This window comes from Ahaetulla prasina, chromosome 6, assembly GCF_028640845.1.
Source record: "Ahaetulla prasina isolate Xishuangbanna chromosome 6, ASM2864084v1, whole genome shotgun sequence".
Classification (NCBI taxonomy): Eukaryota; Metazoa; Chordata; class Lepidosauria; order Squamata; family Colubridae; genus Ahaetulla; species Ahaetulla prasina.
The window spans coordinates 67,497,130-67,516,897 of NC_080544.1; the positions used below are offsets into that span (position 1 = coordinate 67,497,130).

The 19,768-nt window shown below is 43.2% G+C and overlaps 1 protein-coding gene across 3 annotated transcripts in view; it reads right to left on the reverse strand.

Annotated features, from left to right (window-relative positions):
• Nucleotides 1-19,768, reverse strand: part of LOC131201033 (uncharacterized) — a 43,620-nt gene that overhangs the window by 12,115 nt on the left and 11,737 nt on the right. For 2 of the 3 annotated variants that reach the window (XM_058188536.1, XM_058188538.1), the window contains exons 6-9: nt 17,762-17,839; nt 16,898-16,954; nt 15,098-15,157; nt 7,690-7,754 (exon numbers count right to left, since the gene is read on the reverse strand). In XM_058188536.1, coding sequence (XP_058044519.1) covers nt 7,690-7,754; nt 15,098-15,157; nt 16,898-16,954; nt 17,762-17,839 — 260 coding nt within the window. The remainder of the gene's footprint in view (nt 1-7,689; nt 7,755-15,097; nt 15,158-16,897; nt 16,955-17,761; nt 17,840-19,768) is intronic. The other variant, XM_058188539.1, reaches the window with a different exon arrangement.

The window sequence follows — 19,768 nt, forward strand, 5'->3', positions numbered from 1 at the left end:
ACGGCTCGGCCGAGGAACTTGTTGCGGCCTGGGAACGGGCCGCGCGGGGCCTTAGACCGAGTCGTGCCTTTGCGGCCTCTGACCCAGCGCAGGGCCCAACCGGCTCCTTGGTTCTCCGAGGAGCTGAGGGGATGAAGCGCGGAGAAGACGCCTAGAGAGTTCCTGGAGGTCTAGCCGTTCGAAGCTGATCGGACACTAGTGAAGTCCTATACTAGGACTTACCTAGTGGCATTGAGGAAGCGAGGCGTAGCTCGCCTCCTCCCTCATTGCATCGGCAGATAACCGCCCGGCCGCCCTGTTTGGGTGACTCGCTCCCTCCTTCATCAGGGGAGCGGGATGACCCGTGCAGGGACGGGCTGAGGAGTTTAACGGTTATCTATACGATAAAATCGTTCAGCTTCGGGATGGTCTGGACCAAGATTGCGGTGATGCGGGTGAGTCGCTCGAGGGTGGTCTTGGCGACATTATTTGGGATGAGTTTGACCCTGTGGCTCCCGAGGACATGGACAGGTTGCTGGGTAGGCTGGATGGCACCACGTGTTTACTGGACCCGTGCCCTCCTGGCTGGTGCTGGCCACTCGGGAGGTGACACGAGGCTGGCTCCAGGCGATTACGATCGCTTCTTTGGTGGAGGGTGTCTTCCCGGCCGCCTTGAAAGAGGCGGTGGTGAGGCCCCTCCTTAAGAAGCCTTCCCTGGACCCGGCTGTTTTAGGTAATTATCGTCCGGTCTCCAACCTTCGCTTTGCGGCGAAGGTTGTAGAGAGTATGGTGGCATATCAGCTTCCCTTGCACCTGGATGAAACTGTCTATCTAGACCCGTTCCAGTCCGGTTTCCGACCCGGTTACAGCACGGAGACGGCTTTGGTCGCGTTGGTAGATGATCTCTGGAGGGCCAGGGATAGGGGTTGTTCCTCTGCCCTGGTCCTATTAGACCTCTCAGCGGCTTTCGATACCATCGACCATGGTATCCTGCTGCGCCGGTTGGGGGGATTGGGAGTGGGAGGCACCGTTTATCGGTGGTTCTCCTCCTATCTCTCCGACCGTCGCAGTCGGTGTTGACAGGGGCAGAGGTCGCCCCGAGGCGCCTCACTTGTGGGGTGCCGCGGGGTCGATTCTCGCCTTCTGTTTAACATCTACATGAAACCGCTGGGTGAGATCATCAGTGGTTTCGTGTGAAGTATCAGCTGTATGCGGATGATACTCAGCTGTACTTTCTACACCGAACCACCCCAACGGTTATCGAAGTGCTGTCCCGGTGTCTGGAGGCCGTACGGGTCTGGATGGGGAGAAACAGGCTCAAGCTCAATCCCGCCAAGACAGAGTGGCTGTGGATGCCGGCATCCCGGTACAGTCAGCTAAATCCGCGGCTGAACATCGGTGGCGAGTCATTGGCCCCGATGGAGAGGGTCCGCAACTTAGGCGTCCTCCTGGATGAACGGCTGTCTCTAGAAGAGCATTTGACGGCCGTCTCCAGGGGGGCGTTCTACCAGGTTCGCCTGGTACGCCAGTTGCGCCCCTTTCTGGACCGGGGTGCCCTATCCACGGTTACTCACGCGCTGACGTCGCCTGGATTACTGCAATGCTCTCTACATGGGGCTCCCCTTGAGGGGCATCCGGAGGCTACAGTTAGTCCAGAATGCAGCTGCGCGGGTGATAGATGGAGCCCCTCGTGGCTCCCATATGACACCTATCCTGCGCAGACTGCACTGGCTTCCTGTGGCCTTCCGGGTGCGCTTCAAGGTTTTGGTGACCACCTTTAAAGCGCTCCATGGCATTGGGCCGGGTTATTTACGGGACCGCCTACTGCGACCGAATACCTCCCACCGTCCCGTGCGCTCTCACAGAGAGGGTCTCCTCAGGGTGCCGTCAGCGAGGCAATGTCGTCTGGCGACGCCCAGGGGAAGGGCCTTCTCTGTGGGGGCTCCCACCCTCTGGAACGATCTACCCCCCGGACTTCGTCAGCTTTCGTACCTTCGGAACTTCCGCCGTGGGCTTAAAACTTACTTATTTAATTGTGCAGGACTGAGCTAGATTTTAAATTTTGGGTTTTAAATTGGGTTTTATTTCTATTTTTAATTGGACGGGCTTTGGAATAAGTTTTTTAAATGTTTTATATTGTATTTATATTCTATTTATCTGTTTTTTAGTGCCTGTAAACCGCCCTGAGTCCCTTGGGAGATAGGGCGGTATATAAATATGATTAAATAAAATAAATAATGTCCTCGGGAGCCACAGGGTCAAACTCATCCCAAACAACGTCACCAAGACCACCCTCGGACATCTCACCTGAGTCATCGCAATTTTGGTCCAACCCGTCCCAAAGCTGAACGATTTTATCGTATAGATAACCGTTAAACTCCTCAGCACGTCCCTGCAGTGGGTCATCCCGCTCCCCCTGGTGAAGGAGGGAACGCGTCACCCGAAACAGGGCAGCTGGGCGGTTATCTGCCGATGCAATGAGGGAGGAGGCTTCCCTCAATGCCACTAGGTAAGTCCTAGTATAGGACTTCACTAGTGTCCGATCAGCCTCTGAACGGCTAGACCTCCAAGAGCTCTCTAGGCGTCTTCTCCGGCGCTTCATCCCCCTCAGCTCCTCGGAGAACCAAGGAGCCGGTTGGGACCTGCGCCGGGTCAGAGGCCGCAGAGGCACGACACGGTCTAAGGCCCCCGCCGCGGCCCGTTCCCAGGCCGCAACAAGTTCCTCAGACGTGCCGTGAGCCAGACCCTCAGGAAGTGGCCCAAGCTCCGTCCGGAACCTCTCCAGGTCCATCAGGCGCCTGGGACGGAACCAACGCATCGGCTCCGTCTCCCTGCGGTGTTGGATGGCGGTCAGAGAGTCCAGGCGAAGGAGAGAGTGATCTGACCATGACAAAGGTTCAATGACTATTTCCTTTAAGTCCAGATCTCTCAACCACTGACCAGAGACAAAAATCAGATCCAGTGTACCACCCCCCGTGTGAGTGGGGCCATCAACTACTTGAGTCAGGTTCAAGGCCGTCATGGAAGCCGTGAACTCCCGAGCTGCTGTCGATGACGAGCCGGAAGATGGCAAGTTAAAATCCCCCATGACTAAGAGTCTGGGGGTCTCAACTGCCAACCCAGCAAGCACCTCCAGGAGCTCGGGCAGGGCAGCTGTCACGCAGCAAGGAGCCAGGTACGCGAATAGCAAGCCCATCTGACATCTATGGCCCCACTTCACAAAGAGGGGTTCACAGGGGTTCACAAAGAGGGGTTCTGAGGCACAGTGGTCTCCCTCGGCTCCAGACTCTCTCTAATCACAACCGCCCCCCCCACCCCTACCCTGGGCTCTCGGCTGATGGAATGCACGGAAACCTGGCGGGCACATCTGTACCAGGGGCACGCCCCCTTCTGTGCCCAACCAGGTCTCCGTAATGCCTATAAAATCCGCGGCACCCCCCTGAATAAGATCGTAGATTAGGGGGGCCTTATTGGCCACGGACCGTGCATTACACAACATCAGCCGAAGGCCCGGGCTCTGAGGGTCTTGACCATCTGGGGAACGGGAAAAGTCTGAGGGCTCGGGGCGCGCGATCGCCTGCAAGCATCGAGCGCCCACCCCCTTAACACGATCTGAGCCCCCACTTCCGCCAAATCTGCCCCTCCCCCATACCGTGCAAATAGCATCACCCTCAACCAGTGGAACACGAACTCCCCCCGTAACCCTCGGACCTATTAACTCACCGCCACAAGCATGCGCAGGAACTGATACCCCACCCGGCGGGTTTCCCCCGACACCTGCCCTTCCCCTCCCACCCCTTAAAAATGCCCTATCTAAAAACCCCCAAAGGCTCTTCCTCTTCGCATGCCACCTCTGTGGGTCCCAAGACCCGTCATTGAGGCCGGCCCTTGGTAATAAAACGGGCCATTCCTGCGAGGCGGGGGCACCTCGCAGGCGCAAGAGTTCCTGTACCGAATAGCGTAAACGAATCATAGAAATAACACTTCGCTAGGGGATAGAAGTCGACGAGAGATGATAATTGTCCGGGGTGGCAGGATATTAGTCAATAGTTCTTCACATGGATACCCATCGTCTGATGGTGGCTGACACATGATGACGAATAGGCTAAAGATGGAGAAGGTGGAAAAAAATAGCCCAGTCCTAAAATCCATGGGGAAACGAGGTGGGTGGGTCTTCTACCACCATCAGCAATGTCTACAGCTGTTTTTGGGTACATCCTCTGGCAGATCTCAAATCGGTCTCCAAGCCTCTTGTTGGTTTGTCCGATGTATGTGGTGGGGCAGGCGGTGCATGGGATTTCATGTACTCTGTTGATATGATGTAGCACGATGTAGCACGACCACAAACACGAAGCCAAACAACAGCAATGCAGATCACCAGCTCAAATCCCCCTGCAACTCAGACTAATCTGAGCACAACCAAGCCCCCACCCAAACAGGACACACCTCCAGCCAATCAGAGCACAAAAAAACCCCCATCCAATCAGAGCACAGCCAAGCTCCCACCCAATCAGTTCAAACCTCCACTAGCAGTTAAAAAGGAAGAAACAGCTGCAATCACACATTGCTCCCAGAAGCACGAAGCTGAAGTCTGAAGATGACGAATGAGACTTCCGAAACGTCAAGACACTTCCAATTTTACGGAGAAAACCAACAACCAAAGACCTACATACAAACACCGTGAAAACCTCAGAAAACACATATATATATATATATATATATATATATATATATATATATATATATATATATATATATATATATATATATATATATATATATATATATAATGTGTGTGTGTGTGTGTGTGTGTGTGTGTGTGTGTGTGTGATGTATGTATGTATGTATGTATATATATATATATATATATATATATATATATATATATATTCTTTTAATTGTTCAGGGCTCCAGGGCTCATATACTGTAGACAAAATGCTTCTCTCTCTCTCTCTCTCTCTCTCTCTCTCTCTCTCTCTCTCTCTCTCTCTCTCTCTCTCTCTCTCTCTCTCTCTCTCATAAAAGAATCTTAGATCACAGGTATCAAGCTTGCGGCATCACGTTGCTGTTTCATGACATTTTGTTATGTTTTCCCCATTTGTGGAACTGCCATGGGCGTGGCCTGCAGGCTGCCAGTTTGACATCTCTGATCTGGATTCAGTGAATTCATGCCTCTCTAACTATATTTTTCCACCTGCAAACTCTACTTCTTGAAAAAAAAATAGCATCACAGACAGTACAGATATTAGAATCAGAATGCCTCCTTCAAAGTCAGGAACTTTCTCTGCTCAGAATGCAAACAATAAAGACTCCTGCTAAGGTTTCAGGCATGACTTGGCTAACTTCAACTACCTTTGATTATGCAAACAACCAACAAATTTCCTTCAGGCAAAGGCCAGGAAAACTAAAATTCTGGAGGGCCAGGGATAGGGGTTATTCCTCTGCCTTGGTCCTATTAGACCTCTCAGCGGCTTTTGATACCATCGACCATGGTATCCTGCTGCACCTGTTGGAGGGATTGGGGGTGGGAGGCACCGTTTTTCGGTGGTTCTCCTCCTATCTCTCCGATTGGTCACAGACGGTGTTGACAGGGGGCAGAGGTCGGTCCCGAGGCGCCTCACTTGTGGGGTACCACAGGGGTCGATTCTCTCGCCCCTTCTGTTCAACATCTATATGAAGCCGCTGGGTGAGATCATCAGTGGTTTCGGTGTGAGGTACCAGCTGTACGCTGATGACACCCAGCTGTACTTTTCCACACCGGACCACCCCAACGAAGCTATCGAAGTGTTGTCCCGGTGTCTGGAAGCCGTACGGGTCTGGATGGGGAGAAACAGGCTCAAGCTCAATCCCTCCAAGACAGAGTGGCTGTGGATGCCGGCATCCCGGTACAGTCAGCTGCAGCCTCGGCTGACTGTTGGGGGCGAGTCATTGGCCCCGATGGAGAGGGTGCGCAACTTGGGCGTTGTCCTGGATGAACGGCTGTCCTTTGAAGATCATTTGGCGGCCGTCTCCAGGAGAGCTTTTTACCAGGTCCGCCTGTTTCGTCAGTTGCACCCCTTTCTAGACCGGGATGCCCTATGCACGGTCACTCACGCTCTCGTGACATCTCGTCTGGATTACTGTAATGCTCTCTACATGGGGCTCCCCTTGAGGTGCACCTGGAGGCTCCAGTTAGTCCAGAATGCGGCTGCGCGGGTGATAGAGGGAGCCCCTCGTGGCTCCCATGTAACACCTCTCCTGCGCAGACTGCACTGGCTGCCTGTGGTTTTCCGGGTGCGCTTCAAGGTTTTGGTGACTATCTTCAAAGCGCTCCATGGCATAGGGCCGGGATACTTACGGGACCGTCTGCTGCTACCGAATACCTCTCACCGATCCATGCGCTCTCACAGAGAGGGACTCCTCGGGGTGCCGTCGGCCAGACAGTGCCGGCTGGCGACACCCAGGGGAAGGGCCTTCTCTGTGGGGTTCCCACCCTCTGGAATGAGCTTCCCCCAGGACTTCGCCAACTTCCCGACCTCCGAACCTTTCGCCACGAGCTTAAGACACATCTATTTATTTGCGCAGGACTGGACTAGATTTTAAATTCGAATTGGTTTTAATGGGGATTTTATTATTTTTATTATCATTTTAATTATTCGGCCAATTATAATAAGTTTTTTAATGGATGTTTTATTTGTATTTATGTGTATTTTATCTGGTTGTGAACCGCCCTGAGTCCCTAGGGAGATAAAAATAAAAATAAAATAAATAAATAAATAAAATTGAAAAACTTCATTGCGGTCATTAATCAGTGCAAATGAAATTGATATGCAAATATCCAAAGCTGAATTGACAATATCTGAATAGTTAAAAGAAATATATGCAACAAATGTTGATTCAAAACAATATTACAGAGAGAGCTAAAATGCTTTTTCAGGGTACACAAGTTGTTGGATGTTTCTGGAGTTGTTTTGTATGGCGTGAACTGGAGATATTGTATGTATCATCCTCCAGGTCAGGTGGCAGTGGAAGCTGCAGTGGGAGAGGATACCAGAACAGAATTGGTTTAGCAGACTGGTTGGCGGCAGGTTTCAGATGTAAATGAAGATAGCTTTAGAAAGGTATGAGAATCTAAGAAACCCTGGAAAGTGTTTTTCGGAACCCCCCCTCCCCCCCGGACTAAAAGTGACTTTTGAAATAAAAGTACAGGTAGTCCTCAACTTACAACAGTTCATTTAGTGACCATTCAAAGTTACAATGGCACTGAAAAAAGTGACTTATGACCATTTTTAACACTTATGACTGTTGCAGCATCCCCATGGTCATGTGATCAAAATTCAGATGCATGGTAACTGACTCATATTTATGACGGTTGCAGTGTCATGGGATCAGCTTTTGTGACCTTCTGATTAGCAAAGTCTATGGGGAAGCCAAATTCACTTAACAACTGTATTACTAACTTAACAGCTGCAGTGCATCAAAGCCAGTGGTGGGATTCAGCCAGTTCGCACCACTTCGGGAGAACCGGTTGTTAACTTTCTGAGCAGTTTGATGAACTGGTTGTTGGAAGAAATCATTAGGGCAGAGAACCGGTTGTTAAGTTATTTGAATCCCACCACCGATCAAAGCCATATTCTTCTTGTACAGAATTACAATAACGTTTGCATGACTTACAAAGGTTGCAATTTAACATATGATACAGTAAGAACTAGATTCATAGAAGTGTCTTACCGGGCCTTCTCTTTCTCAATGGCTGACAGCTCAATCTGCACAATTTTTTCTCTGTCTTGAAGAATCTAGGAGGAAATATATGGCAAGTTGGGAAAAGATAAAGCCTTCCTAGCCATACTTCTACTCCCTGATCCAACAAGTGCCATATATCCAAGAGCACATTCAGATTACATGCCAGCTCTTTTCAGGGGAAGACCGTTCCCTATTATGGAGAACTAAAGTTTGTGTTTGTTTCTAAATCCAACAGCCTGGAACTGCTCTGAAAAGAAGGAACTGAACTACCAAAATACAGTCAGCCTAGTTCCCAACTCTCACAGAGGATCCAGAAAGATAGCATGCTTGATGGTATTGAAGATCTATCATGATTAGTAGAGTCCTTCTTCTCCATCTAAGTCTTGCCTTAGGTCACCAGCAAGAGCAATTAGAGGACTTTTTCTCTTATGCCCAGGCCTGAACCTTGATTGAAAAGATCCAGATAATCTATTACCATTATGTTCTCACACTGACTCTTTTTCATTTGTCCTCAGTTACACCATTGCTCTATGAAAGCTTTTTTCTGCCTGGAGTGCCTGCTCCAATTAGTCCTGCCCTTGAAGTAAGTAAGATTAGGGACTAGAGGCTAAAACATATAAAGAACTGTTGCTGGAATTGGGTATGTCTAGTTTGATGAAAAGAAAGATTAGGGGTGACATGAAAGCAGTGTTCTGATATCTCAGGGGCTGCCAGAAAGAAGAGGGAGTCAAGCTGTTCTCCAAAGGACCTGAGGGCAGGGCAAGAAGCAATGGATGTAAACTAATCAAGGAGAGCAGCACCCTAGAACTAAGGAGAAATTTCCTGACAGTTAGAACAATTAATCAGTGGAACAACTTGCCTCCAGAAGTTGTAAATGCTCCAACACTGAAAATTTTTAAAAAGAGTTTGGATAATCATTTGTCTGAAATGGTATAGGGTTTCCTGCCTAAGAAGGGGGTTGGACTAGAAGACCTCCAAGGTCCCTTCCAACTCTGTTTCTATTCTATTCTATTCTACCCTGTTTCCCCCAAAATAAGCCATCCCTGATAATAAGCCCAGTCGGGCTTTTGAATGCATGGCAATAAGGCCAAGTGCTTATTTCAGAGTTCCAAAAAATATATAACACAGGATCTTATTTTTGAGAAAACACGGTATTCTATTCTATTCTATTCTATTCTATTCTATTCTATTCTATTCTATTATTTCGAATGATATTTTTCTCATGCAGTGAGTTATGCAGCTCTCAGTTGAAAAGCCTTCACTTGTTTGACTTTAATTGTACTGTATCCATGTGAGCTAGAAAATGCAGGATTATGATGTCATATGAAGCTACTCTGAAAAGCTAAAGAATCAGTTTTCAGCAAATGAACCAGCAAACATGTGGAAAACTTAAAAATATCACCGGCTATGGCAAACCTCCTTCCCAGGCTGAAGGTAATCAACAACTGGCAGATGACCTGAATGAGTTTTACTGCAGGTTTGAAAGGAAACTACAGCCACCTATCTCCACAACCCCCATCTCAGACACACCAACAACAGCCAAGCCTCCTACAACTGACCCCATTTCATTGGGTTCACAACCCCTAGTGATCACAGAAAAGGAAGTGCAGGACCTATTTCACAGACAAAAGCCAGGAAAAGCTCCAGGCCCAGATAAGATAACTCCTTCTTGCTTAAAAGTCTGTGCTGACCAATTGGCCCCCATCTTCACCCATATTTTCAATAAATCACTAGAGATGTGTTATGTTCCTTCTTGCTTCAAACGCTCTACCATCATCCCAGTGCCGAAGAAGCCCACCATCAAGGAACTGAATGACTACAGACCAGTTGCTTTAACATCTGTAGTCATGAAAACCTTTGAAAGGCTAGTGCTTTCCTACCTGAAAACCATCACGGATCCGCTGTTAGACCCCTTGCAATTTGCATACCGAGCAAATAGATCAACAGATGATGCTGTTAATATGGCTCTGCACTACATCCTACAACATCTTGAGTCTCCAAAGACCTATGCAAGGGTCCTTTTTGTAGACTTTAGTTCAGCATTCAATACCATCATTCCAGACATTCTCCTAACTAAGCTAAACCAGCTACAGGTACCGGAACAGGCTTGTAAGTGGATCACAAGCTTCCTAACAAACAGGAAGCAGCAGGTGAAGCTAAGCAAGATCACATCAAATACCTGTACAATTAGCACAGGGGCCCCCCAAGGCTGTGTGCTCTCCCCACTTCTCTTCTCTCTGTATACCAATGACTGCATCTCCAATGATCCATCAGTTAAGCTACTGAAGTTCGCAGATGACACAACAGTGATTGGTCTCATTCGAGACAATGACGAATCCGCATATAGACGAGAGGTCAAACGACTAGCCTTGTGGTGCAACCAAAACAATCTGGAACTGAACACACTCAAAACCGTAGAAATGGTGGTAGACTTTAGGAAAAACCCTTCCATACTTCCACCTCTCACAATACTTGACAACACAGTATCAACAGTAGAAACCTTCAAATTTCTGGGTTCTATCATATCGCAAGATCTAAAATGGACAGCTAACATCAAAAACATCATTAAAAAAGGACAACAAAGAATGTTCTTTCTGCGCCAACTCAGTAAGCTCAAACTGCCCAAGGAGCTGCTGATCCAATTCTACAGAGGAATTATTGAGTCTGTCATTTGCACCTCTATAACTGTCTGGTTCGGTTCTGCAACCCAACAAGAAAAACACAGACTTCAGAGGATAATTAGAACTGCAGAAAAAATAATTGCTACCAACCTGCCTTCCATTGAGGACCTGTATACTGCACGAATCAAGAAGAGGGCCGTGAAAATATTTGCAGATCCCTCGCATCCTGGACATAAACTGTTTCAACTCCTACCCTCAAAACGACGCTATAGAGCACTGCACACCAGAACAACTAGACACAAGAACAGTTTTTTCCCGAAGGCCATCACTCTGCTAAACAAATAATTCCCTCAACACTGTCAGACTATTTACTGAATCTGCACTACTATTAATCGTTTCATAGTTCCCATCACCAATCTCTTTCCACTTATGACTGTATGACTATAACTTGTTGCTGGCAATCCTTATGATTTATATTGATATATTGATCATCAATTGTGTTGTAAATGTTGTACCTTGATGAACGTATCTTTTCTTTTATGTACACTGAGAGCATATGCACCAAGACAAATTCCTTGTGTGTCCAATCACACTTGGCCAATAAAAAATTCTATTCTATTCTATTCTATTCTATTCTATTCTATTCTATTCTATTCTATTCTATTCTATTCTATTCTATTCTATTCTATTCTATGTATGACATCTAGAGGGTCATGAATCATTCAGAACATTCATCCAGGTAGAACGTTAGGTAGAGAATACCAGGATGAGGTTTGCAACATCCAACTGGTACCTGTTGTTGTGGTCCGTCAGCAGCCTATGGTGCTGGTGGCGGAATTGGACAGTGATGAGGCGGGGGCGAGGCCAGGGCCATCGAAAAATGGGGTGCGGACTCCAGAGCCTCCAGGGCCTGAGAGTAGTGAGAGTGAGGTGTGGACTCCAGAGCCTCCAGAGGCAGAGTGTAGCGAGGAGGTAGGAAGAGCTGCCTGTCCCTAATGCCCGAATGAGAAGAGCTGCCAAGAGGCAGGAGCAGCTCAAGCAGAGAGGTCACCTCGGGGGTAGGGCCAAGAGATAATTGGCCCCTCCCATAAGGTTTAAAAGGAGATTGGCATCGGTGTCTCAGTTTGCCGGAAAACAATGTTGGAGCTGCGCTCGTCCCATTCTCTGCTCTGGATGTTTCTGTGAGAAGACCTTGGCAGCTCTCCATTCTCTGCTCAAGATGCTTATCTGCAAAGGACTTTTGCAATTATCTAAAGTGGACCAGGTTGGAAATAATGACAGACTGTTTTGTGTGAGAAGCCTTTGCTTTCTTTTGAGTTTCATGACGCTGGGAATGGGTCAATTCCCATCTGCTTGAATAAAGTTTATTTTCATTAAGGACTGCGTTTGTTGCTACCTGCTTGAGTCTGGGTCACAACACCTGTTATTTTATTCTAGAAAAGGAAAGACTGTTTTTCAAAAGTGGGGATACAAGCACTATTGAATCAGTATAGAATGATAGCCTTCTTTGTGAGGAGGAATCAACATTTTTGCCAAGAACCTTTGGTTTGGCTATAGAAAAACAAATATTATGTTTGTATACCATTGGCAAGTTATCTTTCAATACACTAGCAACTTAGCAGTGCATAAATAGGGGTCACCAGGGGACAGCAAAGACAACGCTAACTTTTTTTTTTTTTTTTTTTTTTTTATTGAAAGAGTTTTAAAAAAAACAAAAACATTTTCCCCCTTTTTTCCCCCTCCCTCCCAAAAAAAACAAAACATCCTCCTCCCCACCCCGGCTTCCCGGTCAATCACAAGGTAAAGTCCAATCCAAATAACCACATCCAAAGCTTTTCGTCTCCCAACCCCCTCCCCATTACATAAAATAACTTTCTAATTATTCAAAGGCAATCTGATATTTCTTAATCTGATATCTGTTTTGTAGATAATCAATCCATTTTTTCCATTCAATTAAATATCTTTCCTGCGTATTGTCTTTTAAAACGCTGAGATTTTAGCCATCTCAGCCAATTAATAACTTTCAATATCCATTCTTCTATTGTAGGTATCTCTTCTTTCTTCCAGTATTGTCCAATCAACAGTCTTGCTGCTGTTATTAAGTTCAAAATCAATTTAGTCTCAATCCCTGTACAATCCATTATAATTCCCAAAAGGAAAAATTGTGGCAGGAACTTTATCTTCTTCTTCAGTACATTTTGAATAATCCACCAAATTCTTATCCAAAAGACCTTAATTTTCTTGCAAGTCCACCAAATATGAAAATATGTAGCATCATCACAATCACACCTCCAACATTTCGCTTGGATATTAGGATACATACATGATAATTTTTTGGGATCTAAATGCCATCTATAAAACATCTTATAAAATTTTCCCTTAAATTCTGTGCTTGTGTAAACTTAACATTTCTAACCCAAATTTTCTCCCATGTTTCCAACATTATTGGTTCCTGAATATTCTGTGCCCATTTTATCATACAATCCTTTACCAAATCCTTTTCCGAATCTATTTCAAGCAACACATTATACAATCTCTTTATATGCTCCTGGGTCTGATTTCTAATTTGCTTTATTAAATTTTCCTCCTTTGCATTATACCAATTTTTGATCTTCTTTCCATCTAGCACTTATTTGCCCATATTGAAACCAAGTATAATTCCTCCCTTCTTCATTTAATACCTGTAATGATTTTAATTGCAATCTACCTCCTTCAGCATACAAAAGTTCTTTATATGTAATCATTTCCTGTTTCTGTTCTATATTTATATTCTCTATTGCATGTCTAGGGCTCGCCATATAGGAATCTTATAATCTAATTTATAGGAATATTTATTCCAGACCATAAAGAGCACTTCTCAACACATGATTCTTAAAAGCCCTATCCACTTTTTTCCATAAAATAAATGCATGCCATCCATATAACAAGTCATAACCTTCTATATTCAAAATTCTTTCCTCTGTTAAGTTAAACCAGTCACTTATTACTGAGAGGGTTACTGCTTCATAATATAGTTTAAAATTAGGCATTCTTAAACCACCTCTTTCCCGTGAATCCTGTATTATTTTCATTTTAACCTCGCCTTTTACCCTGCCATATAAATTTATTAATCCCACTCTGCCAATCTTCCAAATTTTTATCCTTTTTAATTATAGGTATCATCTGGAACAGAAACAAAAATCTAGGTAACACATTCATTTTAATAGCCGCAATCCTTCCCAATAGGGATAACTGCAATTTCTTCCAGCCATTCATATCATTCTGAACTTTTTGCCATAGCAAGTCATAATTATTCTTATAAAGTTTCTTGTTCGATGAGCTAATATAGACCCCTAAATATTTAACCTTTTTTACTACCTCAAATCCTGTCATTTCCTCTAGTTTTTGTTTCTGTTGTATAGACATATTTTTAATTATCACTTTTGTTTTTTTCTGATTTATTTTAAATCCTGATACCTTTCCATATTTATCAATTACTTCCAACAAAAATTATCTAAAGTGGACCAGGTTGGAAATAATGACAGACTGTTTTGTGTGAGAAGCCTTTGCTTTCTTTTGAGTTTCATGACGCTGGGAATGGGTCAATTCCCAGCTGCTTGAATAAAGTTTATTTTCATTAAGGACTGCGTTTGTTGCTATTTATTTATTTATTTATTTATTTATTTATTTATTTAGTCATATTTTTATACCGCCCTATCTCCCTAGGGACTCAGGGCGGTGTACAGCCATATAAAACAACATAAATATACAAAGTAAAACATTAATCTAAAAAACTTATTAAATAGGCCAAATATTTAAAATAGACATATAAATAATAAAACCCCAATTTAAAACCAAATCTAAAATTTAAACAATTAAAATTTAAAAATCTAGTCCAGTCCTGCGCAAATAAATAGATGTGTCTTAAGCTCGCGGTGGAAGGTCCGAAGGTCAGGAAGTTGACGAAGTCCTGGGGGAAGCTCGTTCCAGAGGGTGGGAGCCCCCACAGAAAAGGCCCTTCCCCAGGGCCCTGCCAGTTGGCACTGCCTGGCTGGCGGCACCCTGAGAGTCCCTCCTGTGAGGCGCGGGCGGTGGGAGGCATTCGGAGGCAGCAGACGGTCCCGTAAGTAACCCGGCCCTATGCCATGGAGCGCTTTAAAGATCATTACCAAAACCTTGAAGCGCACCCGGAAAACCACAGGCAGCCAGTGCAGTCTGCGCAGGAGAGGTGTTACATGGGAGCCACGAGGGGCTCCCTCTATCACCCGCGCAGCCGCATTCTGAACTACCTGGAGTCTCCGGGTGCTCCTCAAGGGGAGCCCCATGTAGAGAGCATTGCAGTAGTCCAGACGAGATGTCACGAGAGCATGAGTGACCGTGCATAAGGCATCCCGGTCTAGAAAGGGGCGCAACTGGCGAACTAGGCGAACCTGGTGAAAAGCTCTCCTACCTGCTTGAGTCTGGGTCACAACACCTGTTATTTTATTCTAGAAAAGGAAAGACTGTTTTTCAAAAGTGGGGATACAAGCACTATTGAATCAGTTTAGAATGATAGCCTTCTTTGTGAGGAGGAATCAACATTTTTGCCAAGAACCTTTGGTTTGGCTATAGAAAAACAAATATTATGTTTGTATACCATTGGCAAGTTATCTTTCAATACACTAGCAACTTAGCACTGCATAAATAGGGGTCACCAGGGGACAGCAAAGACAACGCTAACTTGTTGCCATAAAATAGTCGTCTGAATTTTTGCAGCCAGCATATGATACCCACACTTCAGTGCCTTAAAAAAATACCTGTATTTTTACTTCGTATTCTTGTACGTATTCTTCTAGCTCCTGAATTTGGTGTTTCATCTGGAAAACAAATTCAAGTAATTTCTGACATGCTCTTAAGATGTTATTTGGCTGTTTTGTTTTTATTATTCAGTGCATTTACATAAGCACATTTAAATGTCATTAAGTACCATATCTAGGCTGCAAACTTCCAGATGGCAATAAACAGCAGCAAATAGATACAATCCCCCCCCCAACTTTTTGTTGTTATTAATGGTCATTTTCAGTTTTAGAGTTCTTTATGTTTGCCTTAATTAAACATGCAGTGACTGAGTAGCAACATTGTTGTGGAAGTAAAAATACAATATGTCTGAGGCTTAATCTGTTGAGGGAGTGCAATTATTGTTTTTTTATAAATCATGTATGCTTTTTTATTATTAGAACCCAGAATTGTGATTCATTCAGGGAATCATAGCCATATAAACTATGGAGTAACAAAATGGTAAGACAGTCTGTTATTAACAGCAGCAGCCTGCAATTACTGCAGGTTCTAGTCCCACCAGGCCCAAGGTTGACTCAGCCTTCCATCCTTTATAAGGTAGGTAAAATGAGGACCCAGATTGTTGGGGGCAATAAAAGTTGATTTTGTATATAAATATACAAATAGGATGAAGACTATTGTTAACATAGTGTAAGCCGCCCTGAGTCTTCGGAGAAGGGCGGGATATAAATGCAAAAAAAAATAAAAAATAAAAAAAATGTATGAATCCAGCCAACATGGGAAAGTATTGCAGGTAGCTGAAACCTTCAGAGATGCTTGCCCTCAAAATCAGTTATTTGAACTATCTTTGAAATACCTGAAAATCATCAGGGAAGAATGGAAGTGAAATATTTAGAAAGGTCACTTAAAAACCTTGTTAATACCAGCCAAATATCCTGCTACCCCTCTTGCCAAAGTAAAAAAAAAATATCTTTGCTTTGCGAAAGGTTAATGAAGAGATTGTTAATAAAAATGATACATAGTGAATTCCAAAAGGCTATTCCCAAAGGCTCAGACCTGGATAAGTTAAAGGAAAACTTCTGTGTGATTTGTCACACAAATCTAGATAGTGGGCAGAGACCATTAAAGCCCCAAAATTCACCTTATAAGACACCAGCCAGATGCAGGAAGGGCATCTTTAAATTGTCTTTATTGTACCTTCTTCCTTGGGAAAGGCATGGGGAACAAAGCAGGCCTCAAATTCTGAGAGAATTTTATCACATTCTTCCTTCTCATTTGGCCAACCTACCAAGAATAATCAGATGAACTTTGCCACTTTATTCCTCATGAGTAAATTAATGAACAGCTGGACATTGTCCAGAATAAAGTATGCAACAGTAAGTAGGAAGTTTTATGTGAGCCAGGGGAAGCCTTCTACTCCATCCTCTATTTCTATGAAAATGCATATCAAGCTACATGCTGATATCTATTATCCCATGTCTCTTTTAGGGAAAAGTTATATCTATATTTAATCAGGATACTCTGGGGATCAGGATACTCTGGGATTATGAATTTAATTTGCTGTTTTCAGAGAGAAGCAGACTTGGGATTGCTTAACTTTATGAAACTGTCTTTATTGTTATTGTCTTTTTATAATTGACTTCTCTGACTTTTTTCTTCCTCTCACAGCAACCACAATTTGCAGCATCATATTCCATGAAGCTGATATAGTATAGTCTAAAGAAACTGATCCTATAATACATTTTAGAGTCATCATAAGACTCTTTGAACTAACACCCTTAACTCTTTGAAAGTTTGGCACATATAATAATAAAGTGTACCTTTCTGAAAACCTCATCTTCCTCTGCACAAATCAGTTTGCATTCTTGAAGCTCCCTCTAATTAAAAATAATAATAATTATCTCAGTGGATATCCCAGCTTGTTATCTCAAAAGCAGTAGTAAATCAGGAGTTGAGGACAAAAAGCAAAGATTTTCAGCTTTTCTCTTTAGCTGCTCTGAGACAAAATGTGGTGGAATGCATAGAAAATGGGGTATTTGTCAAACATGAGGCAGAATATTATCCTCAGCTTGAAGTAATCTAATTTTATGGTGCTAATCTTTTGATCCAGAAGTCTTTTCTTATTTGTGCTATATTATGAACAGGTAGAACTGCAACATCTTGCCAATTGGTCAATCAATCAGGAACAAGATGACCGCGGAATGGCAGCAAAGAAATTTGTACAAAAATTTTCAGATTGGATTTTTCCAGTTCAGCTGTCCTGGCCTTAGATCAAGGGATATTTTTACTGCAATAATAACAACCAATCAGTTCAATTGTAATTATTTAACTGAAATGTGTTGGAAGAGGTTGATTTAATATTTGTAGGTAATCTGTACTTCAAAATTCATACTGAATAAGATAGTTTACATATTTAAATTCTGAAACAAAAATTACATAGTAGGACTTCTGGTGATGTTTCCTCTCTGTATAATTAATTATAAACCAGAATCCTTCCACATCCTTTATTATAACCCAATAATATATTGCAGCATATTCAACCACCACGTGCCCCTTTGGTTCTTAGTCTGAAACTAGTTCCATAGAGTTTCATATAATAATGATAATAATGAAACTTCCCATTTTTCACACAGACAAGCCCTTAACAATGTATTTATTTCTATTCTGCTTCTACGTTTACTTACCTGTAGCTTATTGACATAACAGCAGAGCTGAAGGTAGTTCCGCTGATTGATATTCTTTGATGCTGTCAAAGCTGAGCTCTAGTTTTGAACACAAAAGCAATACAAAAATTCATATTCAGTTCACTATTATGGACTGATCAGTCAACTGTTCCTTGCTACTACATCTTGATACATAAGGCCAATTCGTAGACTGGTCTGATAATCTTAAACCTGAAGCTTCCAGTTTTGTTTTGTTCTGCTGTTAAACAGTACTGAAGCTGAAACTCAAATACTTTGGCCCCCTAATGAGAAGAGAGGACTCACTGGAAAAGACCCTGAAGCTGGGAAAGATTGAAGGCATCAGGAGAAAGGGACAGCAGTTGGTTAGATAGTATCACTGATACAAGGAACATGAATTTGGACAACCTCCAAGAAACAGTGGACAGAGGAGCCTGGCATGCTATGGTCCATGGGGTTGTGAAGAATTAGACAGGACTTAGCGACTGAATACAACCGATAAACAGGGCTCCCTTTTGTTTCTCTGTCCTTCCAGGAAGCTAATTAATAGTAGCTTCAGAGAGGAGAACTTTCACTGGTAGGAGACTTGGAACCAGCAAAATACCTTCTCTTAAACATTGCCTCTTTCACTTTCAAGGAAATCCTTGTATGTCTACTTAGGAGCAAACCAAACCAAACCAAACCAAACCAAACCAAACCAAACCAAACCAAACCAAACCAAACCAAACCAAACCAAACCAAACCAAACCAAACCAAACCGCAGTGATTATAATCAGAGACCTACCATGCCAATGGTTGGATGCTTAATGTTAAATCAGTTTTATAATGACTCAGTAAAATAGTATTTATGCTGCCTGTGTTAAATAATGTGAATGTTTATTTCAATAGAAATTAAATAGTAATTTCAAAACTAAACTGGGGAAAAAAGCTGCAATCTATCAAAATTTAGTGCTTCAGGCATAACATTCATTTCTGTGACAAGTGAGATATTCAGCTGTGAAAGCTGTTTCATGTTTCCTTCTGTAATGGTTTTCACTCTGTCAGGGCAGACATATGATAAAGAAGGATGAGCACAGTGGAGATAATTATAGTGTATTTTTTAAACATTTATTTCAATATGGCTGAACAAACTAATGAATCAATAACAGTTCCCAATTCACTTCAGGCAGGAAAATTGGTTTAGATCAGCCTTATTCCAGATCAGCCTTACTAACCAGGATGTCCTCCAGAGCTTTTGGACTATTCATCTTGTTATGTATTTACTTATTCCTTCCTTCATTTAACATATATTCCAATAGTACCTCTCATGTTTGACAATTTTGTACAGTTAAAATATACATAGTAGGTAATAATAAATATCCACAGTAAGAACTTAAATAAACATAACATTAATAATAAATATAAAACACATTAAAAAAGAAAAGAAAGAATTAAATGAAAATCAAACTCATATATATATATATATATATATATATATATATATATATTTATTTATTTCTTTATTAGCAAATATTCTCTCTCTCTCTCTCTCTCTCTCTCTTTCTCTCTCTCTCTCTCTCTCTCTCTCTCTCTCTATCTATCTATCTATCTATCTATCTATCTTTGGTTATTCGGGTTTTCTCCTGCGTAAAATTGGAAGTGTCTTGGTGACGTTTCGACGAAGTTTCATTCGTCATCTTCAAGCTAGTGTTTACAGCTTCGTGCTTCTAGGAGCAATGTGTGATCGCAGCTGTTTCTTCCTTACTTATTTTCCACCATAATTTGCAAATAAATTCGTTACAAATCAGACAATGTGATTTTCTGGATGTGTTTTCTCATGTTGTCTCTCCTAGTTGAGGTATACCTATGATGACAATTACAGGCCCCTCTCATCTTTTTCAGTGGGAGAACTTGCACAACTGGTGGCTGACTAAATACTTTTTTACCCCACTGTAACTGCTAGTGAGGGTTTGAACTGATTGGTTGGGAGCTTGGCTGTGTTCTGATTGGGTGGAGGTGTGTTCTGATTGG